Source organism: Cuculus canorus, chromosome 32 (assembly GCF_017976375.1).
Source record: "Cuculus canorus isolate bCucCan1 chromosome 32, bCucCan1.pri, whole genome shotgun sequence".
NCBI classification, from domain to species: Eukaryota; Metazoa; Chordata; class Aves; order Cuculiformes; family Cuculidae; genus Cuculus; species Cuculus canorus.
Window position 1 is genome coordinate 582,541 of NC_071432.1, and position 24,473 is coordinate 607,013.

Consider the following 24,473-nt stretch of genomic DNA (forward strand, 5'->3'; position numbering starts at 1 on the left):
AACCTCAAAAGTAGGGGTTTTTACCTCAAAAAGGGGGGTTTTTACCTCAAAAGTAGGAGTTCTAACCTCAAAAGTAGATTTTTTTACCTCAAAAAGAGGAGATTTTACCTCAAAAAGAGAGTCTTTAACCTCAAAAAGGGCCTTTTTTCAACCTCAAAAACCTTTTTACTTCAAAAGGGATTTTTATTACCTCAAAATGGAGTTCTTCACCTCAAAAAAAAGGTATTTTTTGACCTCCAAAGTGTTTTTTTTTTTTACTTCAAAATGGAATTACCTCAAAATGTTGATTTTGCCTTTAAAAGCGTTTTTTATCTCCAAAAAAGATTCTTTTTATGTCATAAAAGGGGGTTTTTACCTCAAAAGAAGAGAATTTCACCTCAAACGAAGACATTACCTCAGAAAAACAAGGGTTGAGTTCACAAAGAAGGGGTTTTTACATCAAAAATGGCACTTTTTATCTCCCAGGAGAGGTTTTTACCTCAGGAAAGAGAATTTTTGCCCTCAAAGAAGGGATTTTAATCTTAAAAAAAGAGATTTTTACCTCAGGAACGTTTTTTTTTCACCTCAAGGAGGGCATTTTGCCTCAAAAAAGGGAACTTTACCTCAAAAAGGTTCATTTTTCCCTCATGGAAAGGAATCGCCTCAGGCATTTCCCGCCTTTTCCCCCGCTCCGATCATGGAACTGTGGCACCAGGACGCCATTTTGGCACCATTTATTCCCCTCAGGATGGCAGCCATGTTGGAAGCTGGCAAGTCTATTCAGGCGGCCATCTTGGAACCTGGTCAGGCCATTTAGGTACCCATATTGGTGGCTGGTGGGTCCTTTCAGGCGGCCATCTTGGAACCTGGCAAGTTGCTTCAGGCAGCCATCTTAGAACCTGGCAAGTCTATTCAAGAGGTCATGTTAGAGAGTGGCAAGTGGCTTCTGGCAGCCATATTGAAACCTGGCAAGTCTTTATAGGCAGCCATGTTGGAACCTGGTAACTAGCTTCAGGCAGCCATGTTGAAACCTGGCAAGTCTTGATAGGCAGCCATGTTGGAACCTGGCAACTTGCTTCAGGCAGCCATGTTGGAACTTGGCAACTTGCTTTAGGCAGCCATATTGAAACCTGGCAAGTCTTTTTAGGCAGCCATGTTGGAACCTGGCAGCTTGCTTCAGGCAGCCTAGAGACTGGCAAATCCATTCAAGCAGCCATGTTGGAGCCTGGCAAGTCCATTCAGGCAGCCATTTTGGAACCTGGCAAGCCCATTCAGGCAATGAAGTCAGAACATGGTGAAATCCATTCAGTCAGCCATGTTGGAGCCTGGCAAGTCTATTCAGGCAGCCATCTTTGAACATGGCAACCCTCTTCGGGCAGCCATCTTTGAACCTGGCAAGCCCATTCAGGCAATGAGGTCAGACGTGGTGAAATCCATTCAGTCAGCCATGTTGGAACCTTGCAAGTGGCTTCAGGGCAGCCATGTTGACTCCTGGCGACTCCCTCCTGGCGGCCATACTGGAACCTGGCAGGCGGTTGTTTTTTGGGGGGCCCCTTTAATCATCCTCGTGGCGCCCCACGTAGTGGCAGACGGCGTCGTAGTCGAGCTCCACCACCCGCCCCGCCTCGTGCTGCAGCTGCACGAGGACGCGACTCTGCGCCGGATCGCGCTCCAGGATTCGCCCCACCTGTGGGGGGGAGGGCAGGTTTTGGGGGGGCTCCAGGCCCAAAAGCACCCCCCACATTTCCTCCCCTCACTTCGCGACCACTCACCCTCCCCGCGTGCTGCCCCAACACCACCATCACGCGGTCGCCTTCGCCTCGAGGGATCACCGTTTCCAACATGGATTCCTGCAGGCCTGAAAGGGGATGTTGGGGGGGTTCAGGGACAACCCCAAGGGACCCCCAAATTAAACCCCGCGGCGAGAGGGGACTCACCTTCCACCAAGTGCCCCTCGTCCGTCCGGCACACGCAGGCGTCGGCCGACAGCAGATCCTCCACCACCATCTGGGGGAGAAAAAGGGGGTTATGGGGGACCCCCCCATCTAAGAGGGGTTTGGGGGCACAGAGACCCCCCCCCCATGGCCACGTAGGATGAGTTTTGGGGTGCCAGGAAGCTCCTAGGGGCATCTAGGATGGGGTTTGGAGTCTCCCTATAGGCATCTGGGATGGGTTTGGGGGCATCTAAGGGGGGTTTTGGGGTGCAGAGACCCTCCACGGACATCTGGGAGGGGTTTGGGGGCACTTGAGAGGGGTTTTGGGGTGCAGAGACGTCCCCACGGGCATCTGGGAACGGTTTTGGGGCATCCAAGGTGGGTTTTGGGGTGCAGAGACCCCCTCCAGGGGCACCTGAGATGGGTTTTGGGGTACATGGATCCCTCCCATGGGCATCTGGGAGGGGTTTGGGGGTACCTGAGAGCTGTTTTGGGGTGCAGAGACCCCCTCCAGGGGCACCTGAGATGGATTTTGGGGTACATGGATCCCTCCCACGGGCATTTGGGAGGGGTTTGGGGGTACCTGAGAGCGGTTTTGGGGTGCACAGACCCCCCCAGGGGCACCTGAGATGGATTTTGGGGTACATGGATCCCTCCCATGGGCATCTGGGAAGGATTTGGGGGCACCTGAGAGGGGTTTTGGGGTGCAGAACCCCCCCATGGACACCTGGGAGGGGTTTTGGGGTGCAGAGACCCCCCCAGGGGTATCTGAGATGGGTTTTGGGGTACATGGATCCCTCCCACGGGCATCTGGGAAGGATTTGGGGACACCTGAGTGGAGTTTTGGGGTGCAGAGACCCCTCATGGGCACCTGGGAAGGATTTGGGGACACCTGAGAAGGATTTTGGGGTGCAGAGACGCCCCCCTTTTCCCCCACTGGGTCCCCAACACCTGAGTGTGGTTCGTGACCCCCCCCTCAGGGTTTCCGAGTCCTCGTTCCCCCCACTTTGGGGGTCCTCCCTCCAGGTTTAGGGGTCCCCCCCGGGTTTTGGGGTCCCCCCCCGGGGTTTTGGGGTCCCCCCTGGGGTTTTGGGGTCCCCCCTACCTTGCAGTTGTAGAAGCGGCCGCCGCGGAAGCCGCTGTGGACGCAGCGCACGCGCAGATCTCGGCGCAACCATCGCGGAGGGGGGGGGGAGCCCCGCGGCTGCTTTTTGGGGGGCCTGAAAATTTGGGGGGGGGGGAAGATAGAAAGAGAGAGATTTTGGGGGGGTCCCATCACCCCTAAAGGGGTCCCAGAGCTCTCACAGCCCCCCCTGAATACTATAGGAGTCACAGCACTGTCCTTTCCCCCCCCCCAAACCCCCTATGGACACCCCCAAAGCCCTAAAAGGGGCAAAGGCCCCCCCAAAATAAGCCCTTATGGGGGTCTCAGCCCCCCTAAACCCCTATAGATACCCCCAAATCCCTATAGGGGACACAGACCTCCCCCCCCAAACCCCTATGGGGGTCTCAGCCCCCATAAAGCCCCTATAGAGCCCCCCTGAAGCCCCTATGGGGGTCTCAGTGCACCCCAAAGCCCCTATAGTGCCCCCCTGAAGCCCATATGGGGGTCTCAGTGCACCCCAAGACCCTATAGAGCCCCCCTGAAGCCCCTATGGGGGTCTCAGCCCCTATAGAGCCCCCCCTGAAACTCCTATGGGGGTCACAGCCCCCCCCAAAGCCCCTATAGAGCCCCTTTGAAGCCCCTATGGGGGTCTCAGTGCACCCCAAAGCCTCTATAGAGCCCTTCTGAAGCCCTTATGGGGGTCTCAGCCCCCCCCAAAGCCCCTATAGAGCCCCCCTGAAGCCCCTATGGGGGTCTCAGCCCCCCCCCAAACCCCTATAGAGCCCCCCTGAAGCCCCTATGGGGGTCTCAGCCCCCCCCAAAGCCCCTATAGAGCCCCCCTGAAGCCCCTATGGGGGTCTCAGACCCCATAAAACCCCTGTAGAGCCCCCCTGAATCCACTATGGGGGTCTCAGACCCCCCCAAACCCCTATAGAGCCCCCCTGAAGCCCCTATGGGGGTCTCAGCCCCCCCCAAGCCCCTATAGAGCCCCCCTGAAGCCCCTATGGGGTCTCAGCCCCCCCCAGAAGCCCCTATAGAGCCCCCCCAAAGCCGCTATAGGGGCTGGCCCCCCCCCACCTCTCGTTTTCGGGGTGCAGCTTTCTCTTGTCCTTGGGGGGGTCCGGGGGCTGCTCCGGGCGGCGGCTCGAGGGGCCTGGGGGGGGAAATGGGAGCACTGGGAGCACTGGGAGGGAAACTGGGGGGGACTGGGAGGGAAATGGGGGGCACTGGGGGAGATGGGAGGGACTGGGAGGGAAACTGGGGGTACTGGGGGAGCTGGGAGGGAAATTGGGGGCACTGGGAGGGTACTGGGAGGGAAATTGGGGGGCACTGGGGGAGATGAGAGGGAAACTGGGGGGACTGGGAGGGAAATGGTGGGCACTGGGAGGGACTGGGATGGAAACTGGGGGTCACTGGAGGAACTGGGAGGGACTGGGAGGGAAACTGGGGGTCACTGGGGGGACTGGGAGGGAAACTGGGGAGCACTGGGAGGGACTGGGATGGAAACTGGGGGTCACTGGAGGAACTGGGAGGGACTGGGAGGGAAACTGGGGCTCACTGGGGGGACTGGGAGGGAAACTGGGGAGCACTGGGGGGACTGGGAGGGAAACTGGGGCTCACTGGGGGGACTGGGAGGGACTGGGAGGGAAACTGGGGGGAGCTGGGGGAGCTGGGAGGGAAACTGGGGGTACTGGGGGAGCTGGGAGGGACTGGGAGGGACTGAGAGGGAAACTGGGGGCACTGCGGGGACTGGGAGGGAAACTGGGGGTCACTGGGAGGGACTGGGGGTTACTGGGGTGGCACTGAGACTTACTGGGTGCAACTGGGGGGCCCTGGTGGTGTTTGGGGGGGCCCTGGGGGTAACTGGGGGGCCCTGGGGGCGTTTGGGGGGGCCCTGGGGGCGTTTGGGGGTCCCTGGTGGTGTTTGGGGGGGCCCTGGGGGTGTTTGGGGGGGCCCTGGGGGTAACTGGGGGGCCCTGGTGGCGTTTGGGGGGGCCCTGGTGGCGTTTGGGGGGGCCCTGGGGGTAACTGGGGGGCCCTGGGGGGTTTGGGGGGGCCCTGGTGGCGTTTGGGGGGGCCCTGGGGGTAACTGGGGGTCCCTGGGGGTGTTTGGGGGGGCCCTGGGGGTGACTCACGCAGAGAGTGCAGAGAGAGGGTGAGGGGCTGCGCCCCCACCAGCACCACCGCCCGCACCGCCTCGGGGAGCAGCGCCTGCACCTGCAGCGCCCCAAAACGCCCCTCAGCACCCCCAAAATGCACCCACGGCACCCCAAAAAACACCCGGGACCTCAAAACCCCCCCCGGGACCCCCAAAATCCCCCCACGGGACCCCCAAAATCCACCCCAATGCCCCAAAATGTCCCAAAATCCCCCCACGGGACCCCCCAAACGCCCCAAAATTCCCCCCGCGGGACCCCAAAATCCCGCCCTGGGACCCCAAAACCCCCCCACGGGACCCCCAAAACCCCCAAATCCGCCCACGGGACCCCCAAAGTCCCCCCCGGGACCCTAAAATCCCCCCACGGGACCCCCAAAATCGCCCCCAGGATCCCAAAATCCCCCCCCGGGACCCCCAAAGTCCCCTCCGGGACCCCAAAAAAAAACCCAAAATGTCCCAAAATTCCCCCCCAGGACCCCCAAAATACCCCCAGGACCCCCAAAACGCCCCAAAATCCCCCCCAGGACCCCCAAAAAAACCCCAAATGTCCCAAAATCCCCCCCTGGGACCCCAAAACCCCCCCAAACCCCCCCTGGGACCCTAAAATGCCCCAAAATCCCCCCCCGGCACCCCAAAACACCCCAAAATTCCCCCCCCCGGGAACCCAAAATCCACCTCCGGGAACCCAAATGCCCCAAAATCCCTCCCCAGGATCGCCAAAATCCCCCCGGGACCCCCAAAAATGCCCCAAAATCCCCCCCCAGGACCCCAAATACCCCAAAATGCCCCCTGGGACCCCCAAAACTCCCTCAGGAACCCCCAAAGACACCCCAAAACCCCCCAAATCCCTTCAGAGCCCCCTAAAAACACCCCAAAACCCCTTCAGGGACCCCTAAATACACCCCAAAACCCCCTCAGGAACCCCCAAAGACACCTCAAATCCTCCCCAGGATCCCTTAAACACCCCAAATCCCTTCAGAGCCCCCTAAAAACACCCCAAAACCCCTTCAGGGACCCCTAAATACACCCCAAAACCCCCTCAGGAACCCCCAAAGACACCTCAAATCCTCCCCAGGATCCCCAAAACACCCCAATTCCCTTCAAAGACCCCTAAAAACCCCCCAAAACCCCCTCAGGGACCCCTAAATACACCCCAAAATCCCCTCAGGAAAATCCAAATCCTCCCCAGGATCCCCAAAGCCACCCCAAATCCCTTCAAAGACCCCTAAAAACCCCCCAAAACCTCCTCAGGGACCCCTAAATACACCCCAAACCACACCTCTCCGCCCCATAACTTCCCTCCGCGCCCCATTCCCGCTCCCTCATCCCCCAGCCCCACACTTGGGGGGCGCAGCGCCCTTACTTTGCCCTCCATGCCGCGGTGGGGTCCGCTCTCGATCCGGACGGTGGCCCCAACCTCCAGGCCCCATATTTCACCCGCTTCTTCCCCCCCTCGATTTTGGGGGGCACCGGGGGGGGCCGGATCCGCCCCTAACCCCAACCCTCGCGGGCGCAATCGATGCTCCAACGGCTTCACCACCCTAAAAGAGGACAAAAATCACCCCAATTTTCCTCTTTGTGCCCCCCAAGTGATGCGGGGGGAGTTTAAGGGGGTCCCTGTGCCCCCCAAGGCCGTTTTTGGGGGTCCCCCAACTCACTGTTTGAAGGTGCGGCCGATGCCTTCGCCCTGGCTCCAACCCATTCCTCGCAGCATGGCCAATCCGAAGGCCGCCACCGGCACCGCCTCGTAGTCCTGGGGGCCCTGGGGGGGAGTTAGGGGGCGAAGGGGGGCAGTTATGGGGCTGGGGGGGCACTTAGGGGGCAGTTGGGGGGCAGCTGAAGGGATTAAGGGGGGAGTTATGGGGCTGGAAAGGAGAATTATGGGTCCTGAATGGAGTGTTGGGGTGGTGAGAGGGGAGTTATAGGGATGGGGGGCACTTAGGGGGCGGTTATGGGGTTCAGGGGCACTTAGGGGGTGGTTATGGGGCTGGGGAGGCACTTAGGGGGCAGCTGAAGGGAATAAGGGGGGAGTTATGGGGCTGGAAAGGGCAGTTATGGGTCCAGAATGGAGTATTGGGGTTGTGAGAGGGGAGTTATAGGGATGGGGGGCACTTAGGGGGCAGTTATGGGGCAGGGGTCACTCAGGGGGTGGTTATGGGGCAGAGAGACTCACTCAGGGGGCAGTTATGGGGCAGGGGGTCACTCAGGGGCGGTTATGGGGCAGAAAGGTTCACTCAGGGGCAGTTATGGGGCAGGGGGTCACTCAGGTGGCAGTTATGGGGCAGGGGGTCACTCAGGTGGCGGTTATGGGGCAGAAAGGTTCACTCAGGGGCAGTTATGGGGCAGGGGGTCACTCAGGTGGCAGTTATGGGGCAGGGGGTCACTCAGGGGGCGGTTATGGGGCAGAAAGGTTCACTCAGGGGGCGGTTATAGGGCAGAGGGTCACTCAGGGGGCGGTTATGGGGCAGGGGCTCACTTGGGGGGCAGTTAGGGGTCACTTATGGGGCAGGGCTGACTCACGGGCTGGGGCCGCGGCGGCACATCGCCCTCCTGGAGCCGCAGTGGGATGGCCAAGGGGGGGCCGCCCTCGCCCTCCCCCGGCTCCTGGCTCTGCCGAACCTCTGCGAGGGGGACAGGGGGGGTCAGGGGGTGCTCTGGGGCCCCCCTAAACCCTGCCCCGACCCCCCACACACCCAGGAGCCCCCCCAAACCCACTCCCCCCCCCAACCCCAACTCACCCTCCAGCAGCTCCTGCACTGCCTGTGCCTCCACGGAGCCCGGAGGGGCGTGGCTTGCAGGGGAGGGGGCGTGGCCTTCGGGGGGGTCCGGGTTCCTCCGGCGCCGAGGGGGCTGCAGGGGGATAACGAGCTCCTGCGGAGGGGGCGGGGCCGGACGGGAGCTGTGGGCGGGGTTATGCGTTAACCACGCCCATTCCCAACAAAGCCACGCCCACAAAAGCAGCCTCGATGAATGGGGTTCGCAGTGGCTGCACCCTAAGGAACCATATATGGCGGTCCAGTGCAAGCCACGCCCCCAATAGACCCATATATAGAGATGGCCACAAGCTACACCTATTGGGCTAAGGGCCAAGCCACGCCCTCTATGTCTATATATGGACACACCCTGATAGCCACACCCCATGCGCCAAGCACCGTTCTCAAGCCACTCCTCTATGTCCATATATGGAAATGTCCTACAAGCCACGCCCCCAAGGGGGGTGCCTGAGACCCTGCCCACCGCCTCCCAGTATCCCCCAGCGCACTCCCAGTGCCTCCCAGTAACCCCTAATCAGTTTGCAGTGTCTCCCAGTATCTCTCCAGTGCCTCCCAGTATCCCCCCAGTGCTCCCAAGTCCTCCCAGTGCCCCCAGTATGCCCTTAATATCCTCCCAGTATCCCCTCAACGCACTCAATATCCTCCCAATGCCCCCTGTACGCTCCCAGTGTTCCCAGTATCCCCCCAGTGTACTCCCAGTATCCTCCCAGTGTGCTCCCAGCACCGCCAGAACTCCCAGTGTGCCCCCAGTATCTCCCCAGTGCCCCCAAACATACTCCCAGCGCCCCCAGTACTCCCCAGTATCCCCCCAGTATGCCCCCCAGCACTCTTACTGTGCCTCCAGTGTCTCCCCAGTGCCCTACCAGTGTTCCCAGTATCCTCCCCAGCACCCCCCGTATCCTCCCAGGGCCCCCCAGTATGCCCCCAATATCCTCCCAGTATCCCCTCAGTGCCCTCCCAGCGCCCCCAGTTTGCTCCCAGTGTTCCCAGTATCCCCCCCAGCACACCCACTGTTCCCAGTATCCCCCCAGAGCCCCCCGTATCCTCCCAGTGCCCCCAGTATGCCCCCAATATCCTCCCAGTATCCCCTCAATGCCCTCCCAGCGCCCCCAGGATCCCCCCAGTGTTCCCAGTATGCTCCCAGCATCCCCCCAGTGTGCTCCCAGTAACCCCCCCTCAGGATCCGCTCCCGCGCATGCGCACATCGCTCCACTACCCCCCCACCCCCCACCCCCGTTACCTCAGCAGCTCCCGCCCTTCCACCGCCGTAAGGAAATCGGTGTCGCCGCCGTTCTCGGCGCTCTGCTCCGCCCTCAGCACCTTCCTCCGCTCCGCTTTGCGGCTGAACGAGAAGGAAACCGGCCCTGGCGGTGCCGCCGCCGCCGCCTCCGCCGCCATCTCGGCCTCAGCGCCCCCATCCGCCGCCATCTTCGCCACTACTGTGCAGAGGGAACCGGAAAAGACTCGGGGAGTCACTTCCGGACTACAACTCCCATGAGCTTTTGCGTCGAGCTCTCGGGGCCGCTGATTGGTGGAGACGCGCGGCCGCTGGCCCCGCCCCTTCCGCCGGCCCGCCTCGCGCCCGTTGCCGTGGAGACGCCGGTACCCGAGGGGAGGGGGGGCGAGGAGGGGATGGGGAGAGCTTGGGGGGGGAACTGGGAAGGGACTGGGAGGGGGATATGGGGCACTGGGCTAAACTGGGAGGGACTGGGAGCACTGGGAGGGGACTGTGAACACTGGGGAGGCACTGGGAGAGGGATTTGGGTCACTGGGAGCAACTGGGATGGACTGGGGAGGGGGACTGGGAATACTGGGAAGGCACTGGGAGGGGACTGGGAGCACTGGGGAGGCACTGGGAGCACTGGGGAGGCACTGGGATGGGATTTGGGGCACTGGGAGCAACTGGGATGGACTGGGGAGGGGGACTGGGAGTACTGGGAAGGCACTGGGAGGGACAGGGAGGGGGATTTAAGGCACTGGGATAAACTGGGAGTGACTGGGATGGGGATTAGGGGCACTGGGATCAACTGGGAAGAAGATTAGGGGCACTGGGAGCAACTGGGATGGACTGGGGAGGGGGACTGGGAGTACTGGTGAGGCACTGGAAGTACTGGCATGGGAATTTGGGGCACTGGGATAAACTGGGAGAGACCGGGAGGGACTGAGATGGTGATTTGAGGTACTGGGAGCAACTGGGATGGACTGGAGAGGGGGACTGGGAGTACTGGGAAGGCACTGGGATGGGGATTTGGGGCACTGGGATAAACTGGGAGAGACTGGGAAGGGGACTGGGGGCACTGGGAGCAACTGGGATGGACTGGGAGGGGGATTTGGGGCACTGGGATAATCTGGGAGAGACTGGGAGGGGAATTAGGGCCGCTGGGAGCAACTGGGATGAACTGGGGAAGGGGACTGGGGGCACTGGGTTAAACTGGGAGAGACTGGGAGGACACTGGGAGGGTACTGGGAGGGCACTGGGGGTTACTGGGAGTACTGGGATGGCTCTGCACCCCCCCGTAGCCCTCCCTGATGCCGCCCCCCCCCCAGGCGCCCCCAGTCCCCAGCGGTGAGTGGGGGGGGCGCTAACTGGGAGTACTGGGGAGGCACTGGGAGGGACTGGGAAGGACTGGGGAGGGGGATTTGGGGCACTGGGAGCAACTGGGATGGACTGGGAAGGGGGATTTGGGGCACTGGGAGCAACTGGGATGGACTGGGGAGGGGATTTGGGGCACTGGGAGCAACTGGGATGGACTGGGGAGGGGGATTTGGAGCAGTGGGAGCAACTGGGATGGACTGGGAGCACTGGGGAGGCACTGGGAGGGGGATTTGGGGCACTGGGAGCAACTGGGATGGACTGGGGAGGGGATTTGGAGCACTGGGAGCAACTGGGATGGACTGGGGAAGGGATTTGGGGCACTGGGAGCAACTGGGATGGACTGGGAGCACTGGGGAGGCACTGGGAGGGGGATTTGGGGCACTGGGAGCAACTGGGATGGACTGGGGAAGGGATTTGGGGCACTGGGAGCAACTGGGATGAACTGGGGAGGGGATTTGGGGCACTGGGAGCAACTGGGATGGACTGGGGAAGGGATTTGGGGCACTGGGAGCAACTGGGATGGACTGGGAGGGGGACTGGGAGTACTGGGAAGGCACTGGGAGTGACGGGGAGGGGGATTTAAGGCACTGGGATGGACTGGGAGGGACTGGGAGGGGGATTTGGGGCACTGGGATAAACTGGGAGGGATTGGGAGGGGATGTGGAGCATTGGGAGGTTACTGGGAGGGGGACTGGGAGCACTGGGGAGGCACTGGGATAAACTGGGAGGGACTGGGAGGGGGATTTGGGGCACTGGGATAAATTGGGAAGAGGATTGGGGCACTGGGAGCAACTGGGATGGACTGGGATGGACTGGGAGGGGGATTTGGGCCACTGGGAGGGACTGAGAGCACTGGGTCCCTAATTAGGAGGGGATCCCTAATTAGGAGGTGGTCCTTAATTAGGAGGGGATCCTTAATTATGGAGAATAGACCCTAATTAGGGAGAGTCCCCTAATTGGGGAGTACTTAATTATGAAGAAAGACTCCTAATTAGGATGGGGTCCCTAATTAGGATGGGGTCCCTAATTAGGAGGGAGTCCTTGATTGGTGTGGGGATCCCTAATTAGGGGGAGGTCCCTAATTGGGAGGGAGTCCTTAATTGGTGTGGGGATCCCTAATTAGGGGGAGGTCCCTAATTGGGAGGGAGTCCTTAATTGGTGTGGGGATCCCTAATTGGGGGAGGTCCCTAATTAGGGCAGGGATCCCTAATTAGGGGGAGGTCCCTAATTGGGAGGGAGTCCTTAATTGGCGTGGGGATCCCTAATTGGGAGGGAGTCCCTAATTAGGGCAGGGATCCCTAATTAGGGGGGTGTCCCTAATTGGGAGGGAGTCCTTAATTGGGGTGGGGGATCCCTAATTGGGAGAGAGTCCCTAATTAGGGCAGGGATCCCTAATTAGGGGGGGTGTCCCTAATTGGGAGGGAGTTCTTAATTGGCGTGGGGATCCCTAATTAGGGGGAGGTCCCTAATTAGGGCAGGGATGCCTAATTAAGGGGGATCCCTAATTGGGGGGGGGTGGTCTCCAGCCCCTTGATGGTTCCTAATTTGGGGTGATCCTTAATTAGTGGGGGGTCCCTAATGAATGTGGGGGGGTCCCTAATTAGTGTGAGGGGTCCCTAATTAGTGGCGGGGGGGTCCCTAATTAGGGGTTTTCCTCGTTAGTGAGCGTGGTGGTGGCCGTGGGGGGGACCCGAGTGCTGCGCTACAGCCGCCCCCCCCCACCGCCCCCCCCCACCGCCCCCCCAAACTGGGAGAACTGGGGGGACCCCGACCTCGACCTCGTCCTGCTGCTGCGGAGCCTGGGTGGGTGAGGGCACTGGGAGGAACTGGGAGGCACTGGGAGGGGGATTGGGGGCACTGGGAGGCACTGGGAGGGGGATTGGGGGCACTGGGGGGCACTGGGAGGGGGATTGGGGGCACTGGGAGGGGGATTGGGGGCACTGGGAGGCACTGGGAGGGGGATTGGGGGCACTGGGAGGAACTGGGAGGCACTGGGAGGGGGATTGGGGGCACTGGGAGGAACTGGGAGGCACTGGGAGGAGGATTGGGGGCACTGGGAGGCACTGGGAGGGGGATTGGGGTCACTGGGAGGCACTGGGAGGGGGACTGGGGGCACTGGGAGGCACTGGGAGGGGGATTGGGGGCACTGGGGGGCACTGGGAGGGGGATTGGAGGCACTGGGAGGGACTGGGAGGGGGACTAGGGGCACTGGGACGGACTGGGAGGGGGCTTGGGTATACTGGAAGGGACTGGGAGGGAGATTGTGGGCACTGGGAGGCACTGGGAGTGGGATTGGAGGCACTGGGAGGGGGATTGGGGGCACTGGGAGGCACTGGGAGGCACTGGGAGGAGGATTGGGGGCACTGGGAGGCACTGGGAAGGGGATTGGGGGCACTGGGAGGCACTGGGAGGGGGATTGGGGCCACTGGGAGGCACTGGGGAGGGGATTAGGGGCACTGGGAGGCACTGGGAGGGGGACTGGGGGCACTGGGAGGGACTGGGAGGGGGACTGGGGGCACTGGGAGGGGGACTGGGTATACTGGGAGGGACTGGGAGGAAGATTGGGGGTACTGGGAGGGCAGTGGGAGGCACTGGGAGGGGGATTGAGGGAAATGGGAGGCACTGGGAGGCACTGGGAGGCACTGGGAGGCACTGGGAGGCACTGGGAGGCACTGGGAGGGGTGGGTGGGGCCCGCGGAGGGTAACTGGGAGGGTAACTGGGAGGGTAACTGGGAGCACTGGTGTCCGCAGGCCCCTGGGCCCCCCCCGCGCCCGTGGCCGCCACCAGCTTTGTGGGACCCGAACCCCGCGACCTCCTGCCTACTGGTGAGACTGGGAGCAACTGGGAGCAACTGGGAGGGCACTGGAAGGGGACTGGGAGGGACTCGGAGGGACTCGGAGAGGACTGGGAACAATTGGGAGAGACTGGGAGCACTGGGAGGGGACTGGGGGGGACTGGGAGCAACTGGGAGAGGACTGGGGGGACTGGGAGCAACTGGGAGGGGACTGGGAGCACTGGGAGGAGAAGACTGGGGGCACTGGGAGGGGACTGGGAGCACTGGGAGGGGACTGGGAAGGACTCCTGGGGATTAAAGTATTACTGGGAGCACTGGGAGAGACTGGTGGGGGCTGTGATGGACTGGGAGCACTGGGAGTCACTGGGGGCTACTGGGAGGAACTGGGAGAGGACGACTAGGAACACTGGGAGGGACTGGGAGGGATTAGGGGCACTGGGGGGGGATACTGGGTTATACTGGGAGGCACTGGGGCCGCCCTTCACCCTCCCCCCCCCCCTCCCAGTTCGCCCTGAGGACAGTGACAGCCTGGCCTGGGCCCAGGTACAAACTGGGAGCACTGGGAGGGGACTGGGAGCACTGGGAGGGGACTGGGAGGGGACTGGGAGCACTGGAGCGTAACTGGGAGGATACTGGGAGGGCAATGAAAGGTAACTGGGTGCACTGGAAGCGTACTGGGGGTACTGGGAGGGAACTAGAAGGCTACTGGGTGGGAACTGGGATTACTGGGAGGTAACTGGGAGGCTACTGGAAGGGAACTGGGAGTGCTGGGAGAATGTTGGGATGCAATAGGAGGTAACTGGGAATACTGGAGTGTACTGGGAGTTAATGGGGAGGACACTGGGAGAACTGGGAGGTAACTGGGAGTACTGGGAGAGTACTGGGAGGTAACTGGGAGTACTGGGAGGGTACTGGGAGGTAACTGGGAATACTAACAGAGAATTGTGTGTCTTTATAGGTAACTGGGAGCAGTGGGAGGGAACCGGGAGGTAACTGGGAGGGCACTGGGTGGGTATTCATGGGGAACTGGGAATACTGGTTGAGTACTGGTCGGTAACTGGGGTGTACTGGGGCGCAGGGCGGGGCCATTAATGGAGTCCGGGGGGGGGGGAACCACCTGCGTCTGCTGCTGCGCCGCCATGGTGAGACCTCCCCCCCCCCCCAACCGCAATGGTACAGCCCAGGGACCCCAATTCCATGGGACGGGACAACCCAACCCCCCCCCCCCAAATGCAATGGTACAGCCCAGGGACCCCAATTCCATGGGACAACCCAACCCCCCCCCCTCCAAATGCAATGGTACAGCCCAGGGACCCCCCAAATCCCTGAGATACCCCCCCTATCACCCCAATACTCCGCCCTAAATGTAATGGTACAGCCCAGGGACCCCCCAAATCCCCGAGGTACCCACCCTATCACCCCAATCTTCCCCCCCAAAAGCAATGGTACAGCCCAAGGACCCCCCCAAACCCCCATGGCCCCCCCAAATCCCCTCTAAGACCCCCCCAAACCCCTATGCCCCCCCCATGAGCCCCCCCAAATCCCCCTCATGGTCCCCCCAAACCCCTATGGGCCCCCCCAAACCCCATGGGCTCCCCCCTAAATCCCCTCTAAGACCCCCCCAAACCCCTATGCCCCCCCCAATGCCCCAAAGGCCCCCCCAAATCCCCTCTAAAACCCCCCAAATCCCATGGGCCCCCCCAAATCCCTTCTAAGACCCCCCCACACCCTCATGGCTCCCCCCAAACCCCATGAGCTCCCCCAAATCCCCCCATGGGCCCCCCCAAACACCCCCATGGCCCCCCCCAAACCCCATGAGCCCCCCCAAATCCCCTCTAAGACCCCCCGAAATCCCCTCTAAGACCCCCCAAACCCCCAAGACCCCCCCAAATCCCTTCTAAGACCCCTCAAACACCCCCATGGCCCCCCCAAACCCCATGAGCCCCCCAAATCTCTTCTAAGACCCCCCCAAACACCCCCATGGCCCCCCCAAACCCCATCGGCTGCCTCCCAAATCCCCTCTAAAACCCCCCAAACACCCCCATGCCCCCCCAAATCCCCTCTAAGACCCCCCCAAATCCCTATGCCCCCCCCATGAGCCCCCCCCAAATCCCCCCATGAGCCCTCCAAACCCCCCCATTCCCCCCCCAACCCCCCCCAAGGCCCCCATTTCTCCTCCATTCCTGGGGTTGTGGGTCCCCTCCCTCTCTCTCTCTTTTTTTTTGGGGGTGTCCCCCCCCTCTATTTTTTTTTTGGGGGGGTCCCCCCCTCCCCTCTCCCCACAGGGCCCCCCCCGCGGCGGGCGAGGGGGCTGCTCACGCTATGGGTCTGCGCCTCCCCCCACGGCGAGCGCTGCTTCTGCCTCGTGGGACGCCCCGATCCCCCCTGGTGAAAAAAAAAGGGGGGGGTCAGCAATGAGGGGGGGGCTCAGTCCCCCCTTAATTACCCCCATTAATTGCTCCAACCCCCCCCAGGCTTCACCCCCTAATTGCCCCCCACTAATTGTCCATTGCAAAGCTGCACCCCCCATCTGTTAAAGTATAAAGGAGGGGGGGTGGCAATTAAGGGGGGGACTGAACCCCACTAATTAACCCTCTTAATTGCACCCCAACAAGGCTGCACCCCCTAATTGCCCCCCCAGTTTCCTGCACCCCCTAATTGCCCCCCCCAGTTGCCCCACACCCCCTAATTACCCTCCTAATTGCCCCCTCCAAACGGCCCCCCCCCCCCAGATTGCACCCTCTAATTGCCCCCCCCCGGCTGCACCCCCTAATTGCCCCCCCCAAATTGCTGCACCCCCTAATTGCCCCCCTTAATTGCCCCACCCTGGCTGCACCCCCTAATTGCCCCCCAATTGCCCCCCCTTTTTTGCACCCCCAAATTCAAGCTATGCAATGTTAATGGGGGGGGGGCACTTTTTTGGGGGGGGTCCCCCTCATTTTTATCCCCCCATTTTTGGAGGGGTTTTTGGGGTTCCCCCCCTATTTTTGCCCCCCCTCCTCCCCAGTTTGGGGGTGCTCAATAAATTTGCCCCCCCCCCCCCAAAGTGCCTCCTGGAGTCGTTTCCTGCCCCCCCCCCCCCCCCCCCCCCAGTATCTGGGCGGAAACGCATCCGGTTGAGTCACCCCAAAACTGGGGAGGACTGGGAGTGACTGGGAGGGGACTGGGTGCACTGGGGGGGGGGGGGGGGGACTGGGAGCACTGGGAGGGGACTGGGGGGGGATTGGAGTTAACTGGGAATACTGGGAGGGGTGATGGGGTAGACTGGGGGGAACTGGGGGTGTGCTGGGAGAACTGGGAGGAGACTGGGGGAACTGGGGGGATTACTGGTGGGAACTGGGAGAGACTGGGGGGTTCTGGAGTAACTGGGGGTGGTGCTGGGAGAACTGGGAGGGGGATTGGGGGGGAACTGGGAGCACGTGGGAGGGGACTGGGAGCACTGGGAAGGTACTGGGAGCACGTGGGAGGGGACTGGGAGCACTGGGAAAGTACTGGGAGAGGACTGGGGACACAGATCATGTACTGGGAGGAACTAGGAGGTGACTGGGAACACTGGGAGGGGGACTGGGAGCACTGGGGGGGACTGGGAACACTGGGAGGGGGACTGGGAGCGGCTGGGAGGGGACTGGGAGCGGCTGGGAGGGGACTGGGAGCACTGGGGGGGACTGGGACGGCTGGGAAAGTACTGGGAGGGGACTGGGAACACTGGGAGGGGGATTGGGAGCGGCTAGGCGGGGACTGGGAGCACTGGGAGGGGACTGGGAGGGCTGGGGGGGACTGGGACGGCTGGGAAAGTACTGGGAGGGGACTGGGAGCACTGGGAGGGGGATTGGGAGCGGCTGGGCGGGGACTGGGAGCACTGGGAGAGACTGGGGAGGTGCCAACCACGGGGATTCCCCTGTAAGCCCCGCCCATTCTAAGCCCCGCCCCCTCCCAGGGCTTCCCCGCCCTGAGCCAATCACAAAGGGGCTTCCCCTGTAAGCCCCGCCCCTTTTCCAGCGCTCTGTAATCACGTGACCGCCCCTCCTCTTGACCACGCCCTTTCCTCATGGCCACGCCCCTTCCCTCCTTCTCCCGCCCTGGGGTTTCCCCATTTGCGCCGTCCAATCGCGCGGCCGTCCGCGCCTCTTGGCCACGCCCCCCCAACGTCTGGCCACGCCCCTCCTCGTGCCCGTTTCTGTTTCCCTGGGTCCCCCCGCCCGCCCGTTTCGCCCCCCCCCCCCCCCCCCCCCCCCCACTTCCACCCCGAGTCCCGGTGCCACTGCCCGCCATGGAGCCCAGCGGGGCTCAAAGCGGCCCCGCCGCCTGCCTGGCCTTCAGCCGCACCCGCAAGGGGCTGGTGCTCGTTGGGGAGATCGTGAGTGCCACCGGGGGGGGGGGGAGAGACCCCTGGAGGGGGAGCTGGGGGACCCTCGCGGGAGGGGGGGGGCACTGGTGTGCCTATTTTGGGGGGGGGGCCACTGGGATGTCTGGGTCCCATTTGGGGGGGGGGCACTGGGGTGCCTGAGTGCCCATTTGGGGGGGGGCACTGGGATGCCTGGTTCCCATTTGGGGGGGGGGGCACTGGGATGTCTGGGTCCCATTGTGGGGGGGGCACTGGGATGCCTGGGTTCCCATTTAGGGGGGGGGGGTCCCACGTTTTAGGGGGTACCAGGATGCCTGGGTCCTCCATTGTAGGGGTGGGGGGGCACGTGGATACCTAGGTCCCCATTTTGGGGGGTCCCTATGGAGGTCCCTATGGAGGGGGGGGGACACTGGGATGCCTGGATCCGTATTTTAGGGGGAGCTCCCAATTTTGGGGGTACACTTGGCTGCCTGGGTCCCCATTTTTCGGGGGGGGGGCAGCACTGGGTCTCTATTCTGGGGGGGGCACCAGGGTTCCCCCCCCCCAAGGGGCAACGCCCTTTGGCCCCATGCAGCAAAGGAGGGGTTAATGGGGGGAGGTGGGCGGGGCCAAGGGGAGGAATCCGCTCGCTGATTGGCTCCGAGGGGTGAATGGACTGGTGGGGGGGGCACCTGGAGCCCTTTTTTCTCCGGGGGGGGGGGGGGGGGGGGGGGGGGGGGGGGGGGGGGGGGGGGGGGAAGGAGGTTTGGGCGGTGCCCGTGCCCGGAGGCTCCGTGCCAGCCGTTATTGCGCCAGGCTGGGTGGGGCCTGGCCCCTCCCGCCACGTCCTGCCCGCCATAACGGGGCGCTGGTCCTTTAAGAGAATGAGATGGGGGGGGGGTCCTTTAAGCCCCCCCCAAAATATAGCCTGGTGCCGTTGCCCCTTTAAGAGCCCAACGCTGCGGCGCCCCCACCCCACGTGGCGTTGCCGCTTTAAGGGAGGGCGCGGGGGCTGTTGTGCTGTTGCCATGGCGACGGTCCCCGCCCAGGCGCGTCTGACAAGGGCGCATTGTCCCGCGCCCACGGGGGGGCGTGGCCTGAGGGGGCGCGAGGCAATGGAGGCGTGGCCTGCGAGGGAGAGGGCGTGGCCTGGGGGACCCCATGTGGGCGCTGTCAGGGTCCCATATTGGGGGGGGGTGGGGGCTATAGGGTTGCTGTAGGGGTGTGATGGGGCCTATAGGGGCCCTACAGGAGGGTGTTGAGATCTACAGGGGTCCTATAGGGGTCTATAAGGGCTTTACAGGTGGTTAATGGCGCCTATAAGGTTGCTATAGGGGGGTGATGGCTCTATAGAGCTGCTATAGGGGACTGTTGGGCGATATAGGGGTCCTATAGGGGGGTTGTGGTCCATATAGAGGAGTGGTGGAGCCTATAGGGCTGCTATAGGTGGGGTGTAACAGCCAATAGAAATGCTCTATAGGTACCACGGTAGTAATTTTACATATAGCATAATATGAATCCCATAAAGACCTCACAAAAGCTCTTATATAGGCACTATAAACTATACATTGACTGCACGGCATCCACATAATACTATATATGGTGTTCTATAGGCGCTGTGCAAGCTGTGTAGGGACTGTGTGGAGCCTATGGGTGCTATAAGTGCTGTTCTATGGAGACCGGGGGCCGTAAAGGCTGTGCGGGGACCTTACGGATTCTATAGGTGCCATTCCGTAGGCGCCTGCGCAGGCCGTATAGGGACCGTTTAGGCTCTATGGGTGCTATAGGTGCTGTTCCATGGGGGCTGGGAGGGCTGTACGGGGCCGGGGGGGGCCCTATAGGTGCTATAGGTGCCGTTCTATAGGTGCTGTGTGTGCTGGCGCTGATTTGCTACGGGGCCTCGCGCACTCCCGGTTACACGGGCCTGGCCATCTGCGAGCTCGTCTTCGCCGCCCTCATCCTCCTCGCCTGGGGGTGCCGCGTGGCCCCCCAAATCACCTTCATCCACTGGGGCTGGACCGTGAGTGGGGGGCTGGGGGGGATTGGGGGGGCTGAGAGGGGGTTTGGGGGGGTTATGGGGGATTTGGGGGGATTGGGGGGGCTGAGGAGGCGTTTGGGGGGTTTATGGGGGGATTGGGGGGGCTGAGAGAGGGTTTGGGGGGATTTGGGGGGGCTGAGAGAGGTTTTGGGGGACTTATGGGGCATTTGGGGGGGCTGAGAGTGGGTTGAGGGGGTTTATGGGGGATTTGGGGGGGCTAAGAGGGGGTTTATGGGGATTTGGGGGGGCTGAGAGGGGGTTTGGGGAGATTTATGGGGGATTTGGGGAGCTGAGAGGGGGTTTAGGGGGGATTTGTGGGGGCTGAGAGGGGGTTTGGGGGGATTTATGGGGGATTTGGGGGGCTGAGAGGGGGTTTAGGGGGGATTTGTGGGGGCTGAGAGGGGGTTTGGGGGGATTTATGGGGGATTTGGGAGGCTGAGAGGGGGTTTAGGGGGGATTTGTGGGGGCTGAGAGGGGTTTTGGGGGGATTTATGGGGGATTTGGGAGGCTGAGAGGGGGTTTATGGGGGATTTGGGGGGGCTGAGAGGGGGTTTAAGGGGGATTGGGGGGCTGAGGAGGCATTTGGGAGGCTTTATGGGGGATTTGGGGGTGCTGAGAGGGGGTTTAGGGGGGATTGGGGGGGCTGAGAGGGGGTTTGGGGGGTTTATGGGGGGATTTGGGGGGGCTGAGAGTGGGTTGAGGGGGTTTAGGGGGGCTGAGAGGGGGTTTAGGGGGGATTGGGGGGCTGAGGAGGCGTTTGGGGGGCTTATGGGGGGATTTGGGGGGGCTAAGAGAGGTTTTGGGGGGCTTATGGGGGGATTTGGGGGGCTGAGAGTGGGTTGAGGGGGTTTATGGGGGATTTGGGGGGGCTGAGAGGGGGTTTATGGGGGACTTGGGGGGCTGAGAGGGGGTTTATGGGGGATTTGGGGGGCTGACAGTGGGTTGAGGGGGTTTATGGGGGATTTGGGGGGGCTGAGAGGGGGTTTGGAGGGGTTTATGGGGGATTTGGGGGGACTGAGAGAGGTTTTGGGGGGATTTGGGGGGGCTGAGAGGAGTTTTGGGGGGCCTGAGAGGGGTTTTGGGGCGTTTATGGGCTATTTGGGGGGGGCTGAAAGGGGTTTCGGAGGGATTTATGAGCGATTTAGGGGGGCTGAGAGGGGGTTTGGGGGGATTAATGGGGGATTTGGGGGGCTGCGAGGGGGTTTGAGGGGATTAATGGGGGATTTGGGGGGCTGCGAGGGGGTTTTGGGGGTGCCCAGGGGATTTTGGGGGGCCTTTAGGGGGGGTCACACTCTCCTGTCCCCCCCCACACCTGCAGGATTTCATCCGCTGCGTCATCGGGTGCCTCCTCTTCCTCATCACCTCCCTCATCGTCATCATCGGCCACCGCGACGGCGCCGGCATCGCCGCGGGGGTGAGGTTTTGGGGTGCAGGAGGGTTTGGGGGTGCAGGAGGGTCGGTTTTGGGTTGGGGGGTCAGTTTTGGGGTGCAGGGGGTCGGTTTTGGGGTGCAGGGGGCCTTGGGACGTTGGTTTTGGGGTGCAGGAGGGTCAGGTTTGGGTTGGGACATCAGCTTTGGGGTGCAGGGGGTCAGTTTTGGGGTGCAGGAGGGTCAGTTTTGGGGTGCGGGGGGGTTGGGAGGTTGGTTTTGGTGTGCAGAAGGGTCAGTTTTGGGGTGCAGGAGGGTCAGTTTTGGGTTGAGAGGTCAGTTTTGGGGTGCAGGAGGTCTTGGAAGGTTGGTTTTGGGGTGTAGGAGGGTCGGTTTTGGGTTGGGAGGTCAGTTTCGGGGTGCAGGGGGGGTTGGGAGGTTGGTTTTGGGGTGCAGGAGGGTCAGTTTTGGGTTGGGAGGTCGGTTTTGGGGTTCAGGAGCGTCGGGTTTGGATTGGGAGATCAGCTTTCGGGTGCAGGCGGTCAGTTTTGGGGTGCAGGAGGGTCAGTTTTGCGTTAGGAGGTCAGTTTTGGGGTGCAGGGGGGTCAGTTTTGGGTTGGAGTGTCAGTTTTGGGGTGCAGGGGGTCAGTTTTGGGGTGCACTGGGCCTTGGGATGTTGGTTTTGGGGTGCAGGAGGGTCGGTTTGGGGTTGGGGGTCAGTTTTGGGGTGCAGGGGATCAGTTTTGGGGTGCACTGGGCCTTGGGATGTTGGTTTTGGGGTGCAGGAGGGTCAGTTTTGGGTTGGGGGGTCAGTTTTGGGGTGCAGGAGGCATTGGGAGGTTGGTTTTGGGGTGTAGGAGGGTCGGTTTTGGGTTGGGAGGTCAGTTTCGGGGTGCAGGGGGGGTTGGGAGGTTGGTTTTGGGGTGCAGGAGGGTCAGTTTTGGGTTGGGAGGTCGGTTTTGGGGTTCAGGAGGGTCGGTTTTGGATTGGGAGATCAGCTTTCGGGTGCAGGCGGTCAGTTTTGGGGTGCAGGAGGGTCAGTTTTGCGTTAGGAGGTCAGTTTTGGGGTGCAGGGGGGTCAGTTTTGGGTTGGAGTGTCAGTTTTGGGGTGCAGGGGGGGTTGGGAGGTTGGTTTTGGGGTGTAGGAAGGTCGGTTTGGGGTTGGGGTCAGTTTTGGGGTGCAGGGGGGGTTGGGACGTTGGTTTTGGGGTGCAGGAGGGTCAGTTTTGGGTTGAGAGGTCAGTTTTGGGGTGCAGGAGGCGTTGGGAGGTTGGTTTTGGGGTGCAGGAGGGTCAGTTTTGGGGTGCAGGGGGGTTGGGAGGTTGGTTTTGGGGTGCAGGAGGGTCGGTTTGGGGTTGGGGGGTCAGTTTTGGGGTGCAGGGGGTCAGTTTTGGGGTGTCTGCCCCCCCAGGTGTTGGGGCTCCTGGCGGGGATCCTCCTGGGCTACGACGCCTACATCACCCTGCCCACCCGGCAGGGCCACAGCGCCGCCCCAACTGGTCTGTACTGGGAGCACTGGGAGGGGGGAAGGGGGGGGCTGTGCGATGGGGAGGGACCGGGATGGGAGGGTGCCCCGTTGAGGGGGGAACTGGGAGCACTGGGAGGGCTCTATAAGGGGAACTGGGAGCACTGGGATGGCAGGGTGGGCTATGGGGGGGAACTGGGAGCACTGGGAGGGCTCTAAGGGGAACTGGGAGCACTGGGAAGGCTCTAGAAGGGGAACTGGGAGCACTGGGATGGCAGGGTGGGCTATGGGGGGGGAACTGGGAGCACTGGGAGGGCTCTAAGGGGAACTGGGAGCACTGGGAAGGCTCTATAAGGGGAACTGGGAGCACTGGGATGGCAGGGTGGGCTATGGGGGGAGAACTGGGAGCACTGGGATGGCTCTATAAGGGGAACTGGGAGCACTGGGATGGCTCTGTAAGGGCAACTGGGAGCACTGGGATGGCTCTATAAGGGCAACTGGGAGCACTGGGATGGCAGGGTGTGCTATGAGGGGGAACTGGGAGCACTGGGAGGGCTCTAAGGGGAACTGGGAGCAATGGGAAGGCTCTATAAGGGGAACTGGGAGCACTGGGAAGGCTCTATAAGGGGAACTGGGAGCACTGGGAGGGCTCTAAGGGGAACTGGGAACACTGGGAGGGCTCTATAAGGGGAACTGGGAGCACTGGGATGGCAGGGTGGGCTATGGGGGGGAGCTGGGAGCACTGGGAGGGCACTAAGGGGAACTGGGAACACTGGGAAGGCTCTATAAGGGGAACTGGGAGCACTGGGAGGGCTCTATAAGGGCAACTGGGAGCACTGGGAGGGCTCTATAAGGGCAACTGGGAGCACTGGGATGGGAACTGGGAGCACTGGGATGGCAGGGTGGGCTATGGGGGGGAACTGGGAGCACTGGGATGGCTCTAAGGGGAACTGGGAGCACTGGGAAGGCTCTATAGGGGGAACTGGGAGCACTGGGATGGCAGGGTGGGCTATGGGGGGGAACTGGGAGCACTGGGAAGGCTCTGTAAGGGGAACTGGGAGCACTGGGATGGGAACTGGGAGCACTGGGGAGGGCAGTTGGGTTTCTAACCCCCTCTTCCCTTTGTGCCCCCCCCCCGCAGAGTCCCCAGACGGCGCCTGAACCCCAAACCTGCTCAGAATCACCCCAAAACTCCCCCTCCCCCCGGGGGGGGGCAGCTTTAAATTATTGGGGGGTTGGGGGGGGAGGGGGGTGGTGTTTGGGGGGGGTGTCCCTTAATGGGGTGCTCCCCCCCCCCAGTGCCTTGGACCGTCCCGTGCCTCAGTTTCCCCTTGGGGTGCCCCCCCTCAGCTTTAAGGGTGCTCTCCCCTCTCCCTTAGGGCCCCCTCTTTTGGGGTGCCCCCCCGCCATCTTTAGAGGCTCCCCTTCTCCTTTAGGGCCCCACTCTTTTGGGGTGCCCCTCCGCCATCTTTAGAGGCTCCCCTTCTCCTTTAGGGCCCCCCCTTTTGGGGTGCCCCCCCACCATCTTTAGGGGCTCCCCTTCTCCTTTAGGGCCCCCCCTTTTGGGGTGTCCCCCCGCCATCTTTAGGGGCTCCCCTTCTCCTTTAGAGCCCCCCCCCTTTGAGGTGCCCCTCGCCATCTTTAGGAGCTCCTCTTCTCCTTTAGGACCGCCATCTTTAGGAGCTCCCCTCACCTTTTGGGGTGCCTCCCGCCATCTTTAGGGGTATCCCCCCTCCCCTTAAAACCTCCCCCCCCTTCAGGAGTGCCCCCCCTCGCTTTTTGAGGCAATCTTTTGGGAAATAAAGGATGTTTTTCACGCTTTACCGGCTCCTCCGCGTCTCTCGCAACGATGGGGATGGCGGGAAGGCGCCTATAGAGACCCTATAGACCCCCCTAAAGATGGCGCCGACTACAACTCCCAGCATACGCCGCGGCGA

The 24,473-nt window shown here is 62.1% G+C and overlaps 2 protein-coding genes and 1 long non-coding RNA gene across 9 annotated transcripts; 2 read left to right on the plus strand and 1 right to left on the minus strand.

The window, feature by feature from the left end:
- Positions 1 to 119: 119 nt before the first annotated feature.
- On the minus strand, positions 120 to 24,433 carry GPKOW (G-patch domain and KOW motifs). 6 transcript variants are annotated; one of them, XR_008447466.1, is made up of 14 exons: positions 24,361 to 24,428; positions 15,661 to 15,726; positions 9,191 to 9,389; positions 7,915 to 8,075; positions 7,697 to 7,797; positions 6,835 to 6,938; positions 6,540 to 6,717; positions 5,154 to 5,235; positions 4,096 to 4,171; positions 3,019 to 3,133; positions 1,917 to 1,986; positions 1,752 to 1,837; positions 1,143 to 1,666; positions 120 to 1,010 (listed from the first exon to the last, which is right to left on the minus strand). XR_008447466.1 is itself a non-coding variant. In XM_054052272.1 (13 exons), the coding sequence occupies exons 3-13, from the start codon at positions 9,376 to 9,378 to the stop codon at positions 1,535 to 1,537; spliced, it is 1,293 nt and encodes a 430-aa protein (XP_053908247.1). In that variant the 5' UTR covers positions 9,379 to 9,386; positions 15,661 to 15,726; positions 24,361 to 24,428; the 3' UTR covers positions 122 to 1,534. The 6 variants fall into 6 exon arrangements, 4 of the variants coding, with proteins under 4 accessions (XP_053908249.1, XP_053908247.1, XP_053908246.1 ...); XR_008447465.1 differs by having other exon boundaries at positions 121 to 1,010; positions 1,044 to 1,666; XM_054052272.1 differs by having other exon boundaries at positions 122 to 1,666; positions 9,191 to 9,386.
- Positions 9,403 to 13,886, plus strand: LOC128849739 (uncharacterized). Of its 2 annotated transcripts, none has more exons than XR_008447467.1 (3): positions 9,403 to 9,552; positions 13,298 to 13,372; positions 13,847 to 13,886. It is a non-coding gene; the product is annotated as an uncharacterized LOC128849739 (long non-coding RNA). The 2 variants fall into 2 exon arrangements; XR_008447468.1 differs by lacking the exon at positions 9,403 to 9,552 and adding an exon at positions 12,282 to 12,349 and having other exon boundaries at positions 13,847 to 13,885.
- PLP2 (proteolipid protein 2) lies at positions 17,572 to 23,788 on the plus strand. Its single transcript, XM_054052275.1, has 5 exons — positions 17,572 to 17,698; positions 19,530 to 19,685; positions 21,022 to 21,117; positions 22,483 to 22,570; positions 23,678 to 23,788. The coding sequence occupies exons 1-5, from the start codon at positions 17,612 to 17,614 to the stop codon at positions 23,695 to 23,697; spliced, it is 447 nt and encodes a 148-aa protein (XP_053908250.1). The 5' UTR covers positions 17,572 to 17,611; the 3' UTR covers positions 23,698 to 23,788.
- Positions 24,434 to 24,473: the final 40 nt, after the last annotated feature.

Bases quoted from the DNA above. Each gene is read 5' to 3' on its own strand.
- GPKOW (XM_054052272.1), bottom strand. From the start codon at position 9,378: ATGGCGGCGGATGGGGGCGCTGAGGCCGAGATGGCGGCGGAGGCGGCG. The intron at 6,939-7,696 runs GTGAGTCAGCCC...ACTCCCCCCCAG, and splicing joins TGCCGCCGCGGCCCCAGCCC to GGCCCCCAGGACTACGAGGC. The intron at 3,134-4,095 runs GTGGGGGGGGGC...CCAAATTTTCAG, and splicing joins CTGCACCCCGAAAACGAGAG to GCCCCCCAAAAAGCAGCCGC.
- PLP2 (XM_054052275.1), top strand. From the start codon at position 17,612: ATGGAGCCCAGCGGGGCTCAAAGCGGCCCCGCCGCCTGCCTGGCCTTC. The intron at 21,118-22,482 runs GTGAGGTTTTGG...CTGCCCCCCCAG, and splicing joins GCGCCGGCATCGCCGCGGGG to GTGTTGGGGCTCCTGGCGGG. The intron at 22,571-23,677 runs GTCTGTACTGGG...CCCCCCCCGCAG, and splicing joins CCACAGCGCCGCCCCAACTG to AGTCCCCAGACGGCGCCTGA.